This window comes from Lepeophtheirus salmonis, chromosome 4 (genome assembly GCF_016086655.4).
Source record: "Lepeophtheirus salmonis chromosome 4, UVic_Lsal_1.4, whole genome shotgun sequence".
Taxonomy (NCBI): Eukaryota; Metazoa; Arthropoda; class Copepoda; order Siphonostomatoida; family Caligidae; genus Lepeophtheirus; species Lepeophtheirus salmonis.
This window is the reverse complement of record NC_052134.2, coordinates 7,452,030-7,471,030: the sequence shown is the minus strand read 5'-3', so window position 1 is coordinate 7,471,030 and position 19,001 is coordinate 7,452,030. Positions and strand designations below refer to the sequence as shown.

The window sequence follows — 19,001 nt, the reverse complement described above, 5'->3', positions numbered from 1 at the left end:
GCTCACATTAATTCGTCTACAAAATCATTTAATACATTTCTGAACTCATTATGGTTAGATATAATCAATCTTTTGATCATATCAGACCCTTCATATCTAAAGGCATATGTCATTTCTCCATGGAATCATTTGGTTAGTTTGGGAAGAGAAATTACTTTTACAATTATGTTTGAATTAATTTGTTGTTTTCAAATCAAGATAAAGTTCCTTCTTTTTAAGTACTAATTTAAATATAAAACATTTGTGGATGCTGCTAATTGTAAGAAAAATTATATTAAATAGACGGCCGGGCCTACAAAAGCTTCCAGGGCCGTGTGGATGAGGTTATCATAAGAGCCGAATTAATTATAAATAACTGAATTCCATTAAATATTGCTTTCAAATAATGATACATTTATGGTTTATAGTTCTATTTTGTTTGTGATAAGCCTTTAAAGATTTTCCCAATTTATCTAGACCACCCTGTAGAGTCCTTAAAATTTATATCCAAAAAGTAGGGCTAAAATTGAATCTGATTGTAACACCCTATCTGTACCTAGTGTCCCGTTTCCCTTAGAAAGATGTATGTAATCGGCATCCAACTTCTATGGACTTAGAGGTGAGTTTAGCCATTCTCTGACTCTGAAGATATTGATGTTAGAATTATTCATTTTAATAAAAATAAAACATACATATTCCTTTTATGTAGACTGACTATGTAAAGAAATACCCTTTTATACCGATGACACGGACGTAGCCAATACAAACCTATCTATCAGAGTCCCCCTATAAATAATTGGCAATAGATAAAGGAACTTTTGTGAGCCTTGTATTAAACTATCCAAGGTCTGTAGATTTTTCCGATCAATGCCATAAATTACTAGGACATGAATATGGAAACTTTCTTATCCACATATTTATGTAATTGATATTTGTCCTTAACCGATTAATACTAAAAAATTCGCTGTTAGTAATTTTGACTCCCAACTAATTTATTATTCATTATTTCGATGTTAATAAAGATTTTTTTTTTTTACTTCTTACTTTTGTAGGTTTTCTTAACAACCAGAAATAAAATCATGTTTTTGCATTAATCATAGAGCCCAATTTAAATATTTTTAACGAGCAAATTAATAATTACTTGGAAGTTATCGTATTTAATTTTAAATTGAATCTAAGATGATAATGAAAATAAATTATATTACATTTTCCGATGATTATTTTACTATTAAATAATTAGTTATTTTTTAAGAGTTTATACATAACTTAAAATATTGAGGGATTATTTATTGCATTTGCAAATTAGTATTTAAATAAAAATTAATATAAAATAATACAGAAAAGTAGTTTTTATGAATTAGAAATAATTATTTTTCATACATTTTATGAAATTAATTGTCATAAATATTTATACAAAGAAGATTATTTATTAAGTTCTTTCATATGTCTAAAGTATTGGTTCCCAACCTTTCAAATATATCGACCCATTTTAGAACATGAAACTAGGAAACGACACAAATCTTAAAATATCTAATTTATGGGGTGTGTTCAAAAAGTAAGATGACTTTTCAAATTTCTCGGACAATATATACTCGATTTTTCTCTTTTTTTTATGTTAGTTAACTATCCACGAACATATATCCTTTTCTGGTGGATACAACTTTTTAGTCTCTTGAGATGATAGGTGCAATAGTCATTCTTCTCTAACAGGCGGTAAAACTGCCAGTGGGTTGAGGCAAGGGGTGGAGGAGGGCCACATGGAGGCAGGCCAGAAGTCAGCCATATTGTTGCTGAAGAAGTTTTCGTTCATTTTAGATGTAGAAGCCTTTCAACACTGTTCCCATCCTTTTTGATTTTGTAAGCAATTAAGATGGAGATGCCAATGGTCTCTTTAGCCGTCCAGCACTTACACCGGCACGGAGGAGATTGTATTTTGTTGTTGCTCTGACATTTTTAAAAATAGAAACACGGAATAAAAACAAGTATTGGATCCACATTTAGTGCATGCTTCTATCTAAAGATACATTTATGTGCATATTTATTATCTAAAGCCAGGCATAAATATGCATATTCATCAAAATGCATATGTGGATCATTGCAGATTATTTAAACTGAATAAATAAATTGAATTATAATTTATTTCCCTGTAACAAATACCTACTACTACACTCTAATTTTTATACGAGCTTTAAACAACAAACACATAAAACCCGCCTGAGTAAAGCAATTTCATCAACGGCATTCTCAATATCAAACATTTGAAATATGTACCTACTGAGAGTTGTTTCCCTAATACCCGGTCTAATTTCATTTAATTATTACCGTTATATATCCATACCAAGTTGATTTTTAGGCTACGGGCCGGGTTGTGTATTTGACAAATAATCAAAGTAAAGCAACATAACTTTTTTTCTTATCATCTGTGGTAATTAGGAAGTTATTGTAGTTTCATTCTAGAGGCAGGATTGAAAAGTTTCCTTGGAAATACAGTTAGCTGCTATCATGGGTTGGAGTAGTGAAGAACATGCGTTTGTAGCTGATAATAAATATTGCTAAAAAAGGTTTGATATAATATTTTATAAATTGAAGTTAATTACTTCAATTTATAATTTATAAAAAACTATTTTTTCGATTAATTTTCATAATTTGAAGAAATTTGCAAATTTTTTTGAACACGAATAGTCCAGGGATAATAATACTAGAGAGCTAAAATTGGTGTCATCAGATTTAGTGTCATGAATTCTCAATTCAAAGATTTCAGGTGCCTTATATTTATCAATATATTTTGTTAATACTTGTTCGTCAATCTATGAGTTTTGTCCAAGATGAATAATCCATCATTTTTAATGATATTGTAATTGATAACGGATCATTAAGTGATGAACACTTCTTCCACTCAAACCACCCTCGGGTTTGTTTATTTTTCTTTTATCTTAATGTATATTATATTAGTGATAGCTAATATATCAACTTAAAATAATTTAGCCATTTATTCCAACTTGTTAATTTTTCTTTCTTTTCCTCCTGCAATTTTTCTTTAAATTCTTTCCCTAGCCATTTTTCCTGACAGAAGAGAATGGTCGTGGATATATATTTATTCCACACAAGATGTCACTTCTTATGATACTACAGATGACGTCACATTATCCTTTTTTGACATTTACCCTTACTTATACAGTTTACAATTTTTCTTCCCATTACAGAGTTTAACATGTACGTTTCGTTAAAAGGCTGAATTCATGGAGGCTTGTGTTGTGGCTGTCCATATCTATTGGGTGTGGTTCAGCCCAGACATAGGACTGGTCCTATCTGTCTTTCAGACCGGCCCTTAGGATTGCCAGTACTAGAGCTGATTAAATAAAGAATAAATACAGTTGAATGAAGACATCAATGACCAAACTTTATAAGTTTTTATAACTAATATGTTTACGGAACTGGACTGTACCGAGACTGAACTTGACGGATCTGTAGTCTACAACTCTAATAGTGGCTGTACAGTTAGTTGTGGAGTAATATTCAACGTAGGCAAAAAAGTAGTGTATCTACGACCTTCGTCAAATATTGACCACACGGTCTTCGTTTTGCCACTTTGAGTACAACTAGCTTAAAAGGTATTCTTTCTTCTTTAATTATAAAAATGCATCTGTACTTAAATTTCACTGTTTATATACCAGGGGCGTCCCCAAGATTATATATATATAGTGTATGACCGTATGTGTAAATGAATAAAGACCGAAGTCTTAAGTTATAATATATATAAATATCCGGTACAACAAATAGGATCAGATTTTTTTTTGAAAAATCCAAACATTAAAGTTCATAAAACGTTTTTCAAAAATCCATAGTTATTCACAAAAAAATTAAATTTTTGTAAAAAAAAATTCTAAAATTAAATTTCTTTGAAAAGAAATTTCAAAACTCTACAGCTATTTACAAAAAAATTCTAAAATCTATAGTTATTCGTAAAAAAATAATTTTTTTCGAAAAAAATTTCAAAAATCCGCAGCTGTTCAAAAAAAAATTATTTCAAATATTAAATTTTTTGAAAAAAATTCAAAAAATCATAGCTATTCCGAGAAAATGTAATTTTTTGTGTAAATGTAACAGGGCCTCCAGCCCACCCACCGCGGACGCCCCTGTATACATATTATTTACTAACGGGATCCCGCTTAAAAACAATTTCCCGGGAAAAGAGATTCCCTGGAGGTACAACTTGTGTGTTTCTTTGACGGTAATATGGTATGCAGCTGGGTACAAGGTTGATATTATGTATGTACATCCAATCCAGGAGCTAAGTGATGCGTGTCATGATAAAGTTAAATAAAGTAATATTATGTATGTTTAAAAAAACACTTTTTTTATTTTCTTTGTTATTTTTGTATCGATGGTTCCTTATTATTATTATTATTGTATTGGTGGTATATTGGTATTAATGATAACATGTAATGGATACGGCATACATATTACATATAATCACTATGAGAGTCCAAGAGAGTTGATGATCATTTGGAAAGATACTGCAATAAATACATTTGTTTTCCTTACGATTCCTCTTTGCTGTTTTTTAGGAGCCAATAAATTAATTAAGTTTTGTTATTGATCGCACAGGAAATGCTGCTCTTTTATAAAGGGAAATTGATTCGTTCATCATGGTAATGATTATGTATGTAGTATACAAATAGGATGTCCGCAGGGGGTGGACTGGAGGGGCTGTAATTCCCCACTTAAAAAAAAAAAAAAAAAAAAAAAAAACTAAGGATTTTTTGTTTTTTTACTATTTGAATTTTTTTGATAAAATTATATATATTTTAAATTCATTTTTACTAAAAATTTAATTTTTTTAAATAGCACTAGATTTTGAAATTTTTCTCCAAAAAAATGAATATTTGAAACTTTTTTCCAAAAAATTTATGTTCAAAATTTTTTTTCAAAAAATTTTATAATTAAAAATTTAATTTTTGTAAATAACACTGGGTTTTGAAATTTTTCTCCAAAAAAAACATAATATTTGATTTTTTTTTTTTTTCCAAAATCTTTATAATTGAAATTTAGTTTTTGAAATTTTTTTTCCAAAAAATTTAACTTTTTGTGAACAGCTGTATATTTTTTAATTTTTTTCGCAATAAATTAAATTTTTCTATGAACAGCTTTGGATTTTTGAATTTTTTTCAACAAATTTTCATTTGTTGGAAATAGCTTTTTGAAATTTTTTTTAAATAAATAATTTATTTATTTATAATGAAATAATGTTTTATTTTGAATTTTTTTACCCCCCCTCAAAAAAATAAATATATATATATAATCCTACTGACGCCTCTGTAAGATTTAGTCCAAGATCATATCCTTGTTCGGTTCTGTCATAGTTGATTCCCTTATAAACCTAACCTAAATATACACGACCTTACATCGCTAAAACAAAAATATCCCTCCCTTCAAACTTGATAAATAATTGCCTTCTGATAATGTACTCTGTTTGATAAATAAGCTAAGACCAGCCCTATCTTTTGTGTAAATTGTTTTAATTTGTTTAGAATGCTATTTTAATTGTAGAATGTTAACCTCTTTATAGCAGTAATTCATTTTCGGCCACAAAAACATAAAACAAGTAGCTGATATTAACAAGGGTCTTAATTCAGTAGTACCATATGTCTTGCTCCCGCCTTCTCCGTGCACTCATTTTCCCCTACAAAAATATCAACTCTAGTTATAATATACTTATGCAAAAGCTTTCTAAAAGGATATAATTTGGCCATTTTATTATTTCTATGAAGATATTTTGGCTATCATAGGCAAACAAAAATGTATAGCTATGCTGTTGATAAAATTTTACCATGCAATATTATCATACTGTTTCGAATAAAAAAGCATGTAGGATTTTAATATGTATTAGGAAATATATATGTGCAATTCATTTTAAAAATTGTGGAGAAATAAAGGGAGAAATATAGTTTTGGAGTATTACGTGATAAATAATTGTTGGTTTGCTTTACTTATTTGTCTAAGTACCAACTGATTTGGACTCATTTTTCCGTTTCTTTTTTCACGTAGAATGGTTTTGGTAACGAAGTTTATTATGTAGTGTTAAGACTCACCCTAAGATAAAAAAAGTGTGATTTTGTTATAGACGGATACAGCCACGTAAGCTCGGGTTAGTGATGGGGAAAGGAAGTTTGTGCCTTTTTTCTTTTTGTTGTGTTCAGTTTTCCTCTGACTGATTTTTATTTGTATTCAACGCAACCTTTCAACTTTTTGTAGTTAAATGAAAGGTGGAAGATAAAAGACAAAATGAAGGATACTTCATTAGAAAAAGTGAAAGCCCCACTTCTACTTCTTCTGAGAGTTGTTCCCCACTTCAGCTTTATTGCGTTTTCTTGTTATTCTTGTTATATGAGAAAAGTGATTTGAACTTATTCCAATAAAAATCCTGTTAAAATATGGTTACATTGAAATAAGTAATAACAACTTGGAATCACGAATTCAAATAATATAAGCATTCAACCATTCTATTCCACTTGGAAGAATGATGAATCATCACATTCTCCTAGGATGTTACATCAGCGGAATCTTCCCTTCTTGAAGGTAGTTGGGATTCGTCTGTAATATGTGTAGATTCATAATATTCAAGAGGTGAGTTGGCTTATCTATTTTTAGATTATTTTAACCTGTAGGAAATGAATAAAAGCGACATGAGGTCCTTGCATAAAAGTCTAATGATTGAGAAAAGTACGAGGAAAGCTATAAACAGAACTCCATCCAATTCTTCATTTTCTCCATTCTCTTACCCCTTCATTTTTCTATATAACAGTTGAAAGGTTGTGTTAAATACACATACAAATCGGTCAGAGAAAAACTGTTCACAGCAAAAAGAAGAGAGGCACAAACTGCCATTTTTTAAGGGATTTAAATCCTTTATAACAAAACAAAGGATTGTAGCTTGAAAATCCCATTATGCTTAGTCATTTGTGAGTAGAAAATATATAGGCTTTTAAGGATGGTTCATCCTATGCATATATTCTACAAGGCCTTGTACAATGTTCATGGATGTACTAATTATAAAAAAAGCTCTCCTTTTAAAGGTCGACTGTATTTCACACTTATACAGGGGTGTAACTAAACCTTATCTCTTGGTGTAGTCAGAGTCTTAAGGCTTCACAATTGTACTATTAACGTAGGAAGCAAATTTGTATAGAACATGTTCCATCATAAACTTCACACTCTTTCTACCTCGTATACAAACTCTAACAATGGGGCTTGAGCGTTGTCAAGTAAAAACTATTGGTCTTAATTAATTTAAGGGGTATTGGATTCAAATGTGTCATAATAATAAAAAATCTTTTGTTAATCCCCTTCAAAAAATCACTGTTAGACCCCTGTTTTACCGACAGATCCTCAATTTTCAAACCGACTAAGAAGTTTCCGTCGAAGTTTATGAGCTTTTTATCCCAAGTTCGGACGTAAATAAAATAAGATCCGAATGAAAGTTACATTTTTACTGATTAGTGATGCTGAAACAATAAATAGCCCAATATTATTACAATTAGAACATAATTATGGATGTAATAATATTGGAATAACCAGGTGGAGCAACTATTAATGTAGATGTCGCTCCAAGCACTAATAAAGATAAATAGAAAATCGACGTTCGATATAGATAATATCTTTTTTTTTAAACCAAGATTAAGTGCGAAGCAATAACATAGATTTTTCAGTTCGAGTACCAAAAGCCTGTTCGGATCCGGGATCTAGGACAATATAAATTTAATTATACCGCACCCGAGTACTTCGGATCCGGATCCAAGACCCGTCCCTATCTTTATTGAGTAATATTATAAATCTTTTAAGATTGGTAAAACGTCAAGTACCCAAAGCTTTCAGAGGTTTTTTTGTATCTGACGTGTTTAATTATACTGTACCCAGGTACTTATGATCCAATTCCAACACCCGTCCTATCCCTACTAATGTTTATGTTTATTCCCTATATGTAAAGAGATAATATAAGGTAAAAGTAACGTGAAAAAGCTCCTAATAACACCAAACAGACCACGTCTAGGGGCATTCCCAGAATTATATTTTTGAATTTTTTTTTCTGTTTCATAACTTTCCCGAATGACCTATTTAAAAAAAAAAAAATCTTTATAAAAAATTAGCTCGATTTTGACGTAAAATTTTATCATCCTGACCAAAAAAATTTACATTGTAAAAAGTAAACATTCCTCAATTTTTGGGGGATACAGCCCCTCCAGACCATCCCTTCACATCTGCCAGACAAATTTATGCCTGATATTAATTAATTGTACATAGATTACTCAATCTTACTTCTCTTTTACTTTCCAGAATATCAGCTAGTTATATCATTGGTTACTCCATCCTGCGTACCCATCTTGTCATATGTTAGTATTACCTGCATGTACTCTTGAATAATGATGATCCCATAACCTTTGATTTCGTGATGAAGGGTAAAGAAGTAAAAAAATTGCATGAAAGTTTCTAGAGAAGGATTTATCTTGAGTAATTACACTTCTTCATAATAAAAATATGCACATAACTTTGATATATATATATATATATGCAAGTATCTAAATCACATATTTACTTTTAATTTAGATTAATATGCAAATAAAAAAGAATCACGAAACATAAATAAGATCCTTATACAGTTAATCCTTTGGCTTATGAATGGTGAAAAAGACTGGAAGGATTTAAAAAATATGATCAAGAATGCAGTCCTAGGACCAATCCATCACTATTCATCTTTAATAACCCGCTGTATTATATTAATTATCTTGAATTTTTATATCAATATCCACGACCAACATATCTCATAAATTATGTAAAATTTGAAATCACTTTATGTCTTGATTCTACTCCATAAAGCTATGTGCCGAGTAGTCCATTTAAATCTGAACACTTTGAATTTTAAACTTTAACGAGATATAATTTATTACTTAACAATAGAATTTCAACAAAATTAATACTATAAACAGATGTAATTCTGAGTTCTCTTAATCATTAATGTAGCTGCTCTTAGTGGAAATGATGGCTTCCAGACGGCGGTGAAAGTTCTGGCACCCAATGTGGATATAGTCATCGTGCCCCAGTGCTAGCTGAATGTGTTTTTGAAAGCCTCGGTGTTTCTATAATGAACACTGCAGGCCTTTCCCTTGACATGCAACCAAAAAGTGTGGTAGAGGGGGTTTGCATCATGGTCGTGTGGGGACAAAAAGTGTCATTCAAAAGAGTATCGCAACAATGGAGAGGAGTTTCTTTCATTGCGGGCGTCAAAAGCGGCCTTTCTATCCTCACAAGGCTCTTTTTACCCACTTTTTTGATAGCTCTCTGGACAGTATGATATAAAACCCCAAGATATCTTGCGTGGGTCTCCATGGACTTGAGGGGATTGCCCTGGGTTGTTTTCTTTAACTCCTCCGGGTACAATTTGGCCTTTTTGACAGGTCCCTTCTTCGTCTCCGACGTTTTGAACTTGCATACAGTCCAGATGGTGATCCTGGAGACACCCAACTGCTTGGTATGCGCGAATGGAAATTCGTCGATTACGTTCAAGTGTCATTTTCTCTACTTTTATGTAAGCTAGAGAGCTCAGGATTTGTTTGTTTTGTAACTAATTATTTAAGTTTTTAATATCTATCGAAATATGAATAAATTTCAACCCTCATTAATTTTTGAATTACTAAAGACTCAGATTTTAACGGACCACCCGGTAAGTTCCTTAGGCTGATGAATGGGGAAAAGAGCGGTCCGACCACAAGAATGCAGTCCTAGAACCGATCCAACACTATTCATCTTGAATAAACCGTCATTTTGTAGTATTTTTAGTAGTATATATTATCTCCAATTTTTATATCAATATCCACAACCACAATATCTGATATATTATGTACAATTTGGAATCACTTTATGTCTTGATTCTACTATATAAAGTATACTAAGTAGTTGCATCATCAAATATATAATATACTAATATTTTTGTTTTTATAAATATTTGAAATGCAAGTTAATTTACTCACCATGTGGTACCCTCCTCAGAATGACGCTTTCCATTACCACATAATATTAATAGTTATTATGTAAAGTATGTTTTATAATATATTAATATTATAATCTTCTAATTGTTTTTATACATGCTCTAGTTAAAGTTACGACTCAAATCATCAATCCAAAAGGGAGATGCATTTAATGAAAAAATATGATTAAATAGGTAGGTAAGTATGCACTTTTATGATTGATTTGAACCTTTGCAAGAATCTAAAAGATGTATGTGGGAGGAACATTACGTACATAGCTATTAGTTTTAAGTGTATTAATATATACAACTTTTAAAGTAGTTTTTTTTCTTTTTAAATTAGCCATATTCAATAAATCAACGCTAATTTGACAAAAATACTACGTTTTTATAAACGTGCGATATCGTTGTGTTTGGATTGTTGGCAAAATTACCTGTACTTGGTCCCTCATTAAGATTCCTCCCACTTTTCTTTCTGTCCGCACATCGAGATGAGGGCCTCTAGCATCCATCATCTGAACATCGAAGCTATGAAGGCCTCAAGCCACGAAGTCTGCCATAGACCCAAACATCATTCTTAATACTTACAACTCTATTCATAAGAGGATTGTCACCACCTGTGAGGCCAATATCGGCCGAATAGAATACCTTTCCTATGTATTAGGAAAAGATGAATGAATATTTTTGTTAAATGTATAATTAAAGAAAGCGAGGGTAATTCATTTTTTTCTTTTAAGTGTGTAAACTGGTACATAGAGTGAGACTGAAAAAAAGTTGGTCCATATATTGTGAACGAAAAAACATTGGCCCACGATTTGATAAGTTAAATTTCCATCTATTATCTGAATACAGAATATCGGTTCAGATCAGCCTAGAAATAAGTCAAAGTAAAAAAATCGATTTTTGATAGTGTCTCAACAATACCAACTAAATATTGCTCAGATATTCTTCGTTGAACCCTTTAGTTTTAGGTTTGGTTCAAGGAGTCTTAATTTTGAAAGAAAGGTACTCAAGAAGGAATCCAAAATAGAGGGTATTTTTATTATTATAGTTCCACAATGGCTTTTAAACATAATAACAAAACTTAGAGACTTTGAGAGATAGCTCAAAGCTCACATAATCGGATATGTGAAGGAGCCAAATTGCGACAACAGCCACTTAAAAGAAGGGAAAATTTTGTGCAAAATTACTGTTGAATAATCCCCCTTGAATCTTGCAATAAAGGATAAATACTTTAAAGCCAAATTGAGAAACCCTGATGCCTCTATTTATGCAAAAGGCTGAATTCATTGGTGGTGATCAGTTTATGGTTTATTAGCATACTAGCAAATCATGTTATTTTCAACTATGTTAATATTTATTGCACTTTCAACACCCCAAGCAGAGCCAAAAGAATGCATCCATCTAACAAGACTCCTGAAGATCAAGCCAACATTATATTTGCTCCAACTACTAATGTGGACGTTAAACGTTCTTTTTAGTATATTTAAAAATACCAATACTGATAGAAGGCAAAAATTAAGGTGATGAAGTCTTTCCTAAATCTTAATATGTCGATATGATATAGAAAAATTTATCAATGAATTATAATAAATTTAAAACAACAATAATTATTCTAAATTATCAATATGAATTTGTTTTTTTCCTTTAATTAGAAATTGCTGAATTTTAATATTTTGGATACTCATTTTTCAAAAATTTTAATAATCACCTATGTAAGTATTAGTCCTGCGGCTGCATTTCAATTTGGAGTACTTTTTGGCGTCATATATAGATACATACATACATAGAAATATGTTCAACAAAGGGCATTGATGTTTCTGCGTACACTTTCTTCCAAGAATATTACTGAATTATTTATTCACTATTTAGGGAAAGACGTTAAATTCTTTTAAATACAATATGATGTAAACACTGAATAATTAATATGTAATGTAATTACTATCCTTATCTTTTGGTTGCGTTTTCTTGAAGGCAATAAAACAAGGTTTATAGGTGTATCCGAATAGTTTTATTCCTGTTTCATAAAGCAGGGGCAGCGTCTGAAGGATTATATATTCATATATTTTTTTTTTTTGGGGGGGGTGATTTTATTTCTATAAACTCCAAAAATTATTTTTTTTCTTCAAAAATCAAGTTCTTTAGAAAAAATTAAATTTTTTTTTCAAAAAAATTTCAAATTTTAATTTTTTTGGAAAACAATTTCAAATATTAAATTTTTTCTATAAATTTTTTACAAATTTATAGCTATTTACAGATAAGCGAAATGTCCTCCGCGCCTGTACCAGTGCCAAGAAGGCTGTATAGATAAACAGAACGAAAACTTCTGCGGCAACAATATGACTGACTTCTGGCTTGCTTCCATGTGACCCTCCCTCATCCCAAACCTCAACCTCCTGCACTTTGTATTTTGGTGCGTTTGCTGCAACTCTCATCCAAATTGGGTTAGCTGGGAGTTGTCATTGTGAAAGTATGGACTCGGCCTTCATGGTCAAAAGCTGTCAATCTATTCACTAGCGTGTCGAGACAGTTATTGTCCCTGAGAGAGGACAAAATACAAAAGTATAGCTAAATAAACTATTAAAACATATCACAAATTGGTTGACAGTTGTCTTTTCTTGATTCCATAAAAATCACGTTTTTCGTAATTTAGTCATGATTTTGCATATTTTGGGTCTGCACTCTGTTTATACCGAGTAGTCCATAGAAATCTGAACTCTATAAATTTTCAACTTCAACAAGATATAATTAATAATAGAATTTTAACAAAATTAATACTATACATATATGTGTCTCTGAGCTCTCTTAATCAATCTTAGTGGGAATGATGGCTTCCAGGTGGCGGTAGAAGTCCTGGCATCGCTGGAGATATAGTACTCTTTCATGGCGTCCCAGTGCTGGCTAAAAATGGCTTTGAGGCCCTCAGTTTTTAATATAACAAACACTGCAAACCTTCCCCTTGACATGCACCCAAAAGGTGTAGTCCATGGGGCTGGCATCAGGCTCTAGGTGGGCAAAAGTATCAAAAAAGAGTTCAAAAGAATCTTGCAACGGAGGAGATGAGTTTCTTTCATTGAAGTTATCAAAAGGGCCCCAAAAGGTTCTTTCGACACCCTTTTTGGACAATCTGGTGTGTAACACCGAGATCTCTTACATTGATCCTCATGGACTTGAGTGGATTCAACCCCTCCGGATCCAGTTAGGGTCTTTTTGCAGAGCTTTTTCCTCTCCAACGTTTCTGACTTGTTGGCGGGGTAGGAGGTGGTTCTTGAGAGGCCCAATCCCTTGGAGTGAGCGAATGGAAATTCGTCAATCACGTTCAAGTGTCTTTATCTCGACTTGTATGTAAGCTAAAGAGCTCAAGCTCATTTTATTTTGTAAGTAATTGTTTATGCTTTAATATATCGAAATATGAATTAATTTCACTCACTTAGCACTAATTCATTCAGATTTCCATGGACCACCCAGTATATAAATTAAGAAAAAATACATTAATGATGACGACCGCAGTCTCCAAGGTCATTAATCAACTTTATTCATACAGTTTTAATAACCCATAAAATTGTTTAAGGGGGCATGCAATCTATAGGGCGGGAAGGGGCATCGAATACAAGTGTAGGTATTATACAAAGTAATGAGATTGACATGAGTCAATATAAAATTTATGCATGTTTTTGAGCTTCCACTCTGTACGTATATATGTAGGAAAAATTACTGGTTTTCTTTAGGAAGGAGGGAGGCTTTTGAAGAAGATATTATCCTCATTATACGGTAGATACTTGTACAGAACGTATACCTATGTACAATATAATATGTATAGGCTGTACTTTAGGGGAGGGGGAGAGTTTCTTTGAAATAATCATGATAGTTGAGGCACTCTGTATATAAAACACATAGTTATTTTTTTTTACACACATTGAGTTTATCTTAGACCCTGTTTACTATGACAAATAACTCTATAACACACTTACTCACTCTGGCAAAGGAGTGGGGGAGTGTGCGTGTGAAAGCAAGGCGAAAACCCCACATGTCTCTTTGGTAAACCTCTATTTTATACATATATATAGAAGGAGACTCTCCTGGGATAAAAACGTATTACTACCAATTGTACAGATGTATAAGAAACAAACAAATATTTCTCTGTCATGCCCTGCTGTGCCATGATGACGATCACATAAGTATAATGATTAAACATTCATGCAAATAATGATTTGAATGTTTTTATCTGGATTTTCTTTCTTTTGACTGATTTATTTTGTTTTATCATCGTCATGGCCTTCTTTAGAAACAATCCTTTAGTCAAAGAAGGAGAATGGTTTAATACAAATATTCCTTTTTAATAGTTGGGGTTTTTTCGCAGTAAACCCAACAGTTCTTCTTCTTGTTCTTCTTTTACTCGAGAAGAAGAAAAGGAAGCAGAATAAAAAGAAGTCATTTCATTCTGAGCAAGTGAAGAAATTGGAAGTAGGGATTATATTGTTTTTCCATCCCCCTTAAAATATATTCATATATAACAAAACAAATAAATAATATCCTTGCACCATTACAATCTTTAACAAAAGATACATTTACTATTTCATTAAGGTAAAGATTACTAATTCAACAGCAGCAGCAGCAGCAACGTAAGAGGTGGTGCTTGAGACTGGCCTTTCTCTCTTTCTTCTTTAAAAAAAAAATAGATCATAGTACATAATGTATCGTAAGAAACATTTTGATTTCTACATTCAGTCCTTTATATATTAGACAATTAATTTTATACGTTGGAGAAAGGCTCTGGACGAAACCCTCAATTGAATCCATCCTGACTTTATACGCCAATATATTAACTTGAATTGTAACTAGTAAAAATATACTGTCAATGAGTCCCTATTCTTTATAGTTTTTTGGGGGAGCCCAAGGTGGAAAATGATTGGAGTGGGCTTTTTACTCGGTGGATCCTGGATCTTTCTTCTCACATGTTCTGCTTCATTGGGTAATGTAGCTTTTAACTATCTCTCTTTATGCCTGCTAATATCTTATATAATATGTTTCCCCATAATCCTCACCTATTAAAATAATGTGTGTGGGGAGGGGGAAGAAAAAAAAATTAATAGTTTTATACGTTTAATTTTGACAAATTATGTTAACAGTAATGAGAATAGTTGATCTGAGGATATAATTTTATGTCAAAATTTGAAATATTTAGAAAGTTTAGTTTCCTTTACACAATATATTCATTACGAGGATGCCTATAACGGTCCACTTTGGGATTGGGTAAAAGATGAACACAATATTAATTCCGAATAGTGCCAACACACACAAATATTGAAAGTGTAAAATGTAAACAATATATTCAAGGTATACAAATTGAGTAAGAATGTCATGTCACGAAAGCTTAAGTGTATTATTGGGTTTGAGAGACAAGCTTTTCGCTAATATTGATCAGGTTTAAAGATGTCTTTATTGCGTTTCGGGAGGGAAATTTTGTTATAAAATTCCATACGTGCGTTTCTGTTACGTAGAAATAGGGAGATATGATCAAATATTAATTAATTATTTAGATAAACCGCCACTTCCACAGTCCTCAATTATATTCCGATTGATCCAAACCTACCTTAATTTTGTATACAATGTAGAATACAGTCCTGTATCAATTGACAACTTCCCCCCGTGTTGAATTGTTTGTACATCGAAAAACATGAAAAGGCTATTTATAATCCTAAATGTCTACTTTTGCTGTCTACAGAATGTTTTTATTTTCTTTGAGTTAGTCTTATTTTTCTCCTTAAATGATCTAAATAAAAGAAAAGTAATGAGATAAAGTTTTTTGGTCCGTGATTCCTGATGCTTAAAATGTTTTAATTATTTCTGTATCAGTGTCTGAATTAGAGAAAATGCATTGTAAGTCCAAAAATATGACAAAAATGACCCCTTTCTTAAACTCTTCAACGGATATATTTCGTTTTCAATTTCTACTTTTTTTTTTGCGGCAGACACGTTATCTTGTCCTAAATGGAAAAATTTGGAAATATACAAGACTGATAATTTCAGATAGCTAGACTCACATTACAGTACTCAGAAAAATAGCCAGTTGGCTTTGAATTGAAAATAATGACTCCTTAACAAGTAGATTAGATTGTGACTACGAAGCAGAAGGGAGACCATATGCTTGAGGGACCCTTTGACCAATGTGAATCCATGATCATGATTACTCTAATTGAGATGAACAAAATGGATTCTTGTATTGTTTTAAAGATTTAGCTATCGCAGAGGACTGATCAAAGATCTGTGAATCCTCAATTTCTACATGATTCTTCTCTCTCAGGATCTTGATGATCACTGAGGACTTACCCTCTCTCTCTGGATATTTAAAAATCGACAGCTAATGCATATCATTATTACTTTATTAGGATATAAATATACATAAATGTTATACATAATTAATCTGTAGCACATTATAAAGTTCAAATGCTCACAGTCATAAGTACAAAATAACCATATAATCTTAATTGATCTAAATAAAATGATAGTAGCGATTTAAAATATGGTTATTAGAACGATCAATAACGTAATTAAATAATGCATTTTAGGAAGGTGAAATTACAACTTGTACAAAGTGCTTATACAAGTATATATATATATTTGCTAGCAACGGCACTGATAAAAATAATAGTTTGTCGTAAAGGGAGATCATTCATTTTAACTTTTTAAAGACCGTCTACTCTGTATATCTATGATAGAGTTTGTGAGTCAGTGTCCTTTATAGGTGTCCGCACTGTTGGTCCCATAAGGATGAAACTTTTTTCATAGGTGCCTCTTTTGAACCTGGTCAGGCTAAGACAGAGGTGCTTTTTTTTTTTTTGGGGGGTCATAAATACCCGAGTTACAATTTTTTTTTGGGAGTTCAAGGAGACTAGATAAGGGGTTGCATTATAAATCAAAAAGTGACTTACGTCTCAAGACCTAACTTTACAAACATCAACTTTAAATGGTTTAAAAAAGAAATCGATGAAAATTGGAATTTCCTTTTATTTAGGTGCTAAAAAAGGAATTTTCAATTGAGTATTGGATTCGGAGATGAAATAAAGTTTGTACAACATTTGTCTGGAAATTCGTTTGTATATAAATTTGTCCCATAAAAATTGATTTTAAGAGAAATATCGATCAATTTCTGAATCATTTTTAAATTTTTTCATTTTTTTTTTGCATGGAACGTCAATTTTCAAATGTTAAGAAGAAATGCCCAAAACTATGGATGTTGAACTTAAAATAAAAACTTTAAAAACTCAACATAGTATTTTTAATTTAACATTTTATTAAAAAAAATTTTTCCAATATTTCCAAAAATGAACAAGTTATTAAGACTTATGTTTTTCGACGACATTATTTTCCATAACTTTTTTCGCATTGCAAGAACTTCCAATGCACTTCCCATCTACACAAACTTTTTCATGCATATAATGTTAGTATGTTGTTTGAAGTTTACAACACTTTTTTGTTTGAGTGAATTGATGAAAGTTTTTTGTGAGTATGGACAAAATCGAGCATCGATCTGTTATTAAATATTTGTTTTTAAAAAGGTAACCTTTGAATAGATTCAAATAGGCTTATAGTGTTAAAATTTGTTAGGTCGGAAACTTTTCGGAATACCCTCATATCATGTATTATGCCAAAGAGCTTCTATCTAATATGGTTCCATGGAATTGACTGGTAACAATATATAAATTGGTACATAGGGAAAACATTTTGACAGATTTCAATTTTTTTAAAAGATATTTTCTTTTCTTATTATATCAATCACTTTTTAATCAAAAGCATATAACTACAGTCTTTTTACAGAAATATGTTTTTCTAAAATATTCAGTCAATACATAATAAGAAATAATAATAATTAATATTAATAAAATAAACGATTAGTAATTGTAGTCATGTTAAAAAACATACGTCATGATAAAGACATTTCAAGGAAATTATCCGTAAAATGTCTATGATTGACATTTGATTATTAGTATAAAACTTTAATAAATTGTTTAATTTATAAATATTTAATTGATACGGAGATAAAGGTGGGTTAGAATGTGAGTGGGGCCTAGGGAACAGATGAATGTGCGGGGCTCTTTTCCTTAACTCCTTTTTTAAAATATTTTTACTAATAAAAGGCTGGGCCCTGACAAATGACCTTGTTTTTGGTTGAAAAAGAAGGGTAAATGTTCCTTTTTAATATTTAAAGAATGATCTTTTTTATTAGAAAAACCAAGCCTTCTTTAGCCATTTTTTATAATATATGTCCAATATTTCGTTTGTTGACTCTTTTTTTTAAAAATATATTTCTTAATATTTTTAAAACGACTTTAAAAAAAGAAAAATGAAGGGCTACAAATTTTACAAAACAATCTTACTGACATAACACCTGGATTGAAAAGTCTAGGGTTTGACAAAGAAAACATTTTTTCTTTATTCATTTTGGTTTTAAAAAAAATATTATTATTATATCTATTTAGTTATCTTATAAAGTGTAGTCCCCATAACTTTTTTCAAGCCATTGCTTAAGGGTAAGGTTAAACGTTCTTTTTACCATCATAAGCAGAGTATATTTCTAACACGAAATTGATTTTGATCCATTGTTTTGGAAATAACAAAAGTAGAACCACACTTAAAACAATAACTCACAAACTAAAGAACAGATTATCATGCAATTTTGACAGCTGTCTTTTGGAGATTGATACTAACTAAAAATGAGGGGAATTTAAAAAACAACAACACATTAACACCATCCATGTGAAGCTTATCACTTTTTCTGCCTATACCTTAGGTTATAAATACATATTTAACGTAAATCATAGGGTTAAAAATCAAAACCCAAGGTGTCAGAAAAGTGTTTTTTGATTATATTCTAATATATCCGAGGTTAGGATTTTTTTTTTAGGGGCTTTTTGACAAATCTTTTACAATTTTGACAGAATATGTTTGTTTTTATTATAAATGCCAAATTTGACAAACATAATTTAAAAAAAGTGACACT

At 31.1% G+C, this 19,001-nt stretch overlaps 1 protein-coding gene and 1 long non-coding RNA gene across 5 annotated transcripts in view; both read left to right on the top strand.

The window, feature by feature from the left end:
* The first annotated feature begins 9,710 nt into the window (after positions 1 to 9,710).
* Positions 9,711 to 11,829, top strand: LOC121116410 (uncharacterized). Its single transcript, XR_005863849.2, has 3 exons — positions 9,711 to 10,069; positions 10,128 to 10,195; positions 10,344 to 11,829. It is a non-coding gene; the product is annotated as an uncharacterized lncRNA (long non-coding RNA).
* Positions 11,830 to 14,393: 2,564 nt separating this feature from the next.
* The window catches only part of LOC121116508 (limbic system-associated membrane protein), a 46,691-nt gene continuing 42,083 nt past the window's right edge, over positions 14,394 to 19,001 (top strand). The window contains exons 1-2 of one of the 4 annotated variants that reach the window (XM_071887576.1): positions 14,394 to 14,464; positions 14,880 to 14,972. In XM_071887576.1, coding sequence (XP_071743677.1) covers positions 14,906 to 14,972 — 67 coding nt within the window. In that variant the 5' untranslated portion in view covers positions 14,394 to 14,464; positions 14,880 to 14,905. Of the gene's footprint in view, positions 14,585 to 14,790; positions 14,973 to 19,001 lie in introns of those variants that run through there. The other 3 variants (XM_040710762.2, XM_040710763.2, XM_071887577.1) reach the window with 3 other exon arrangements.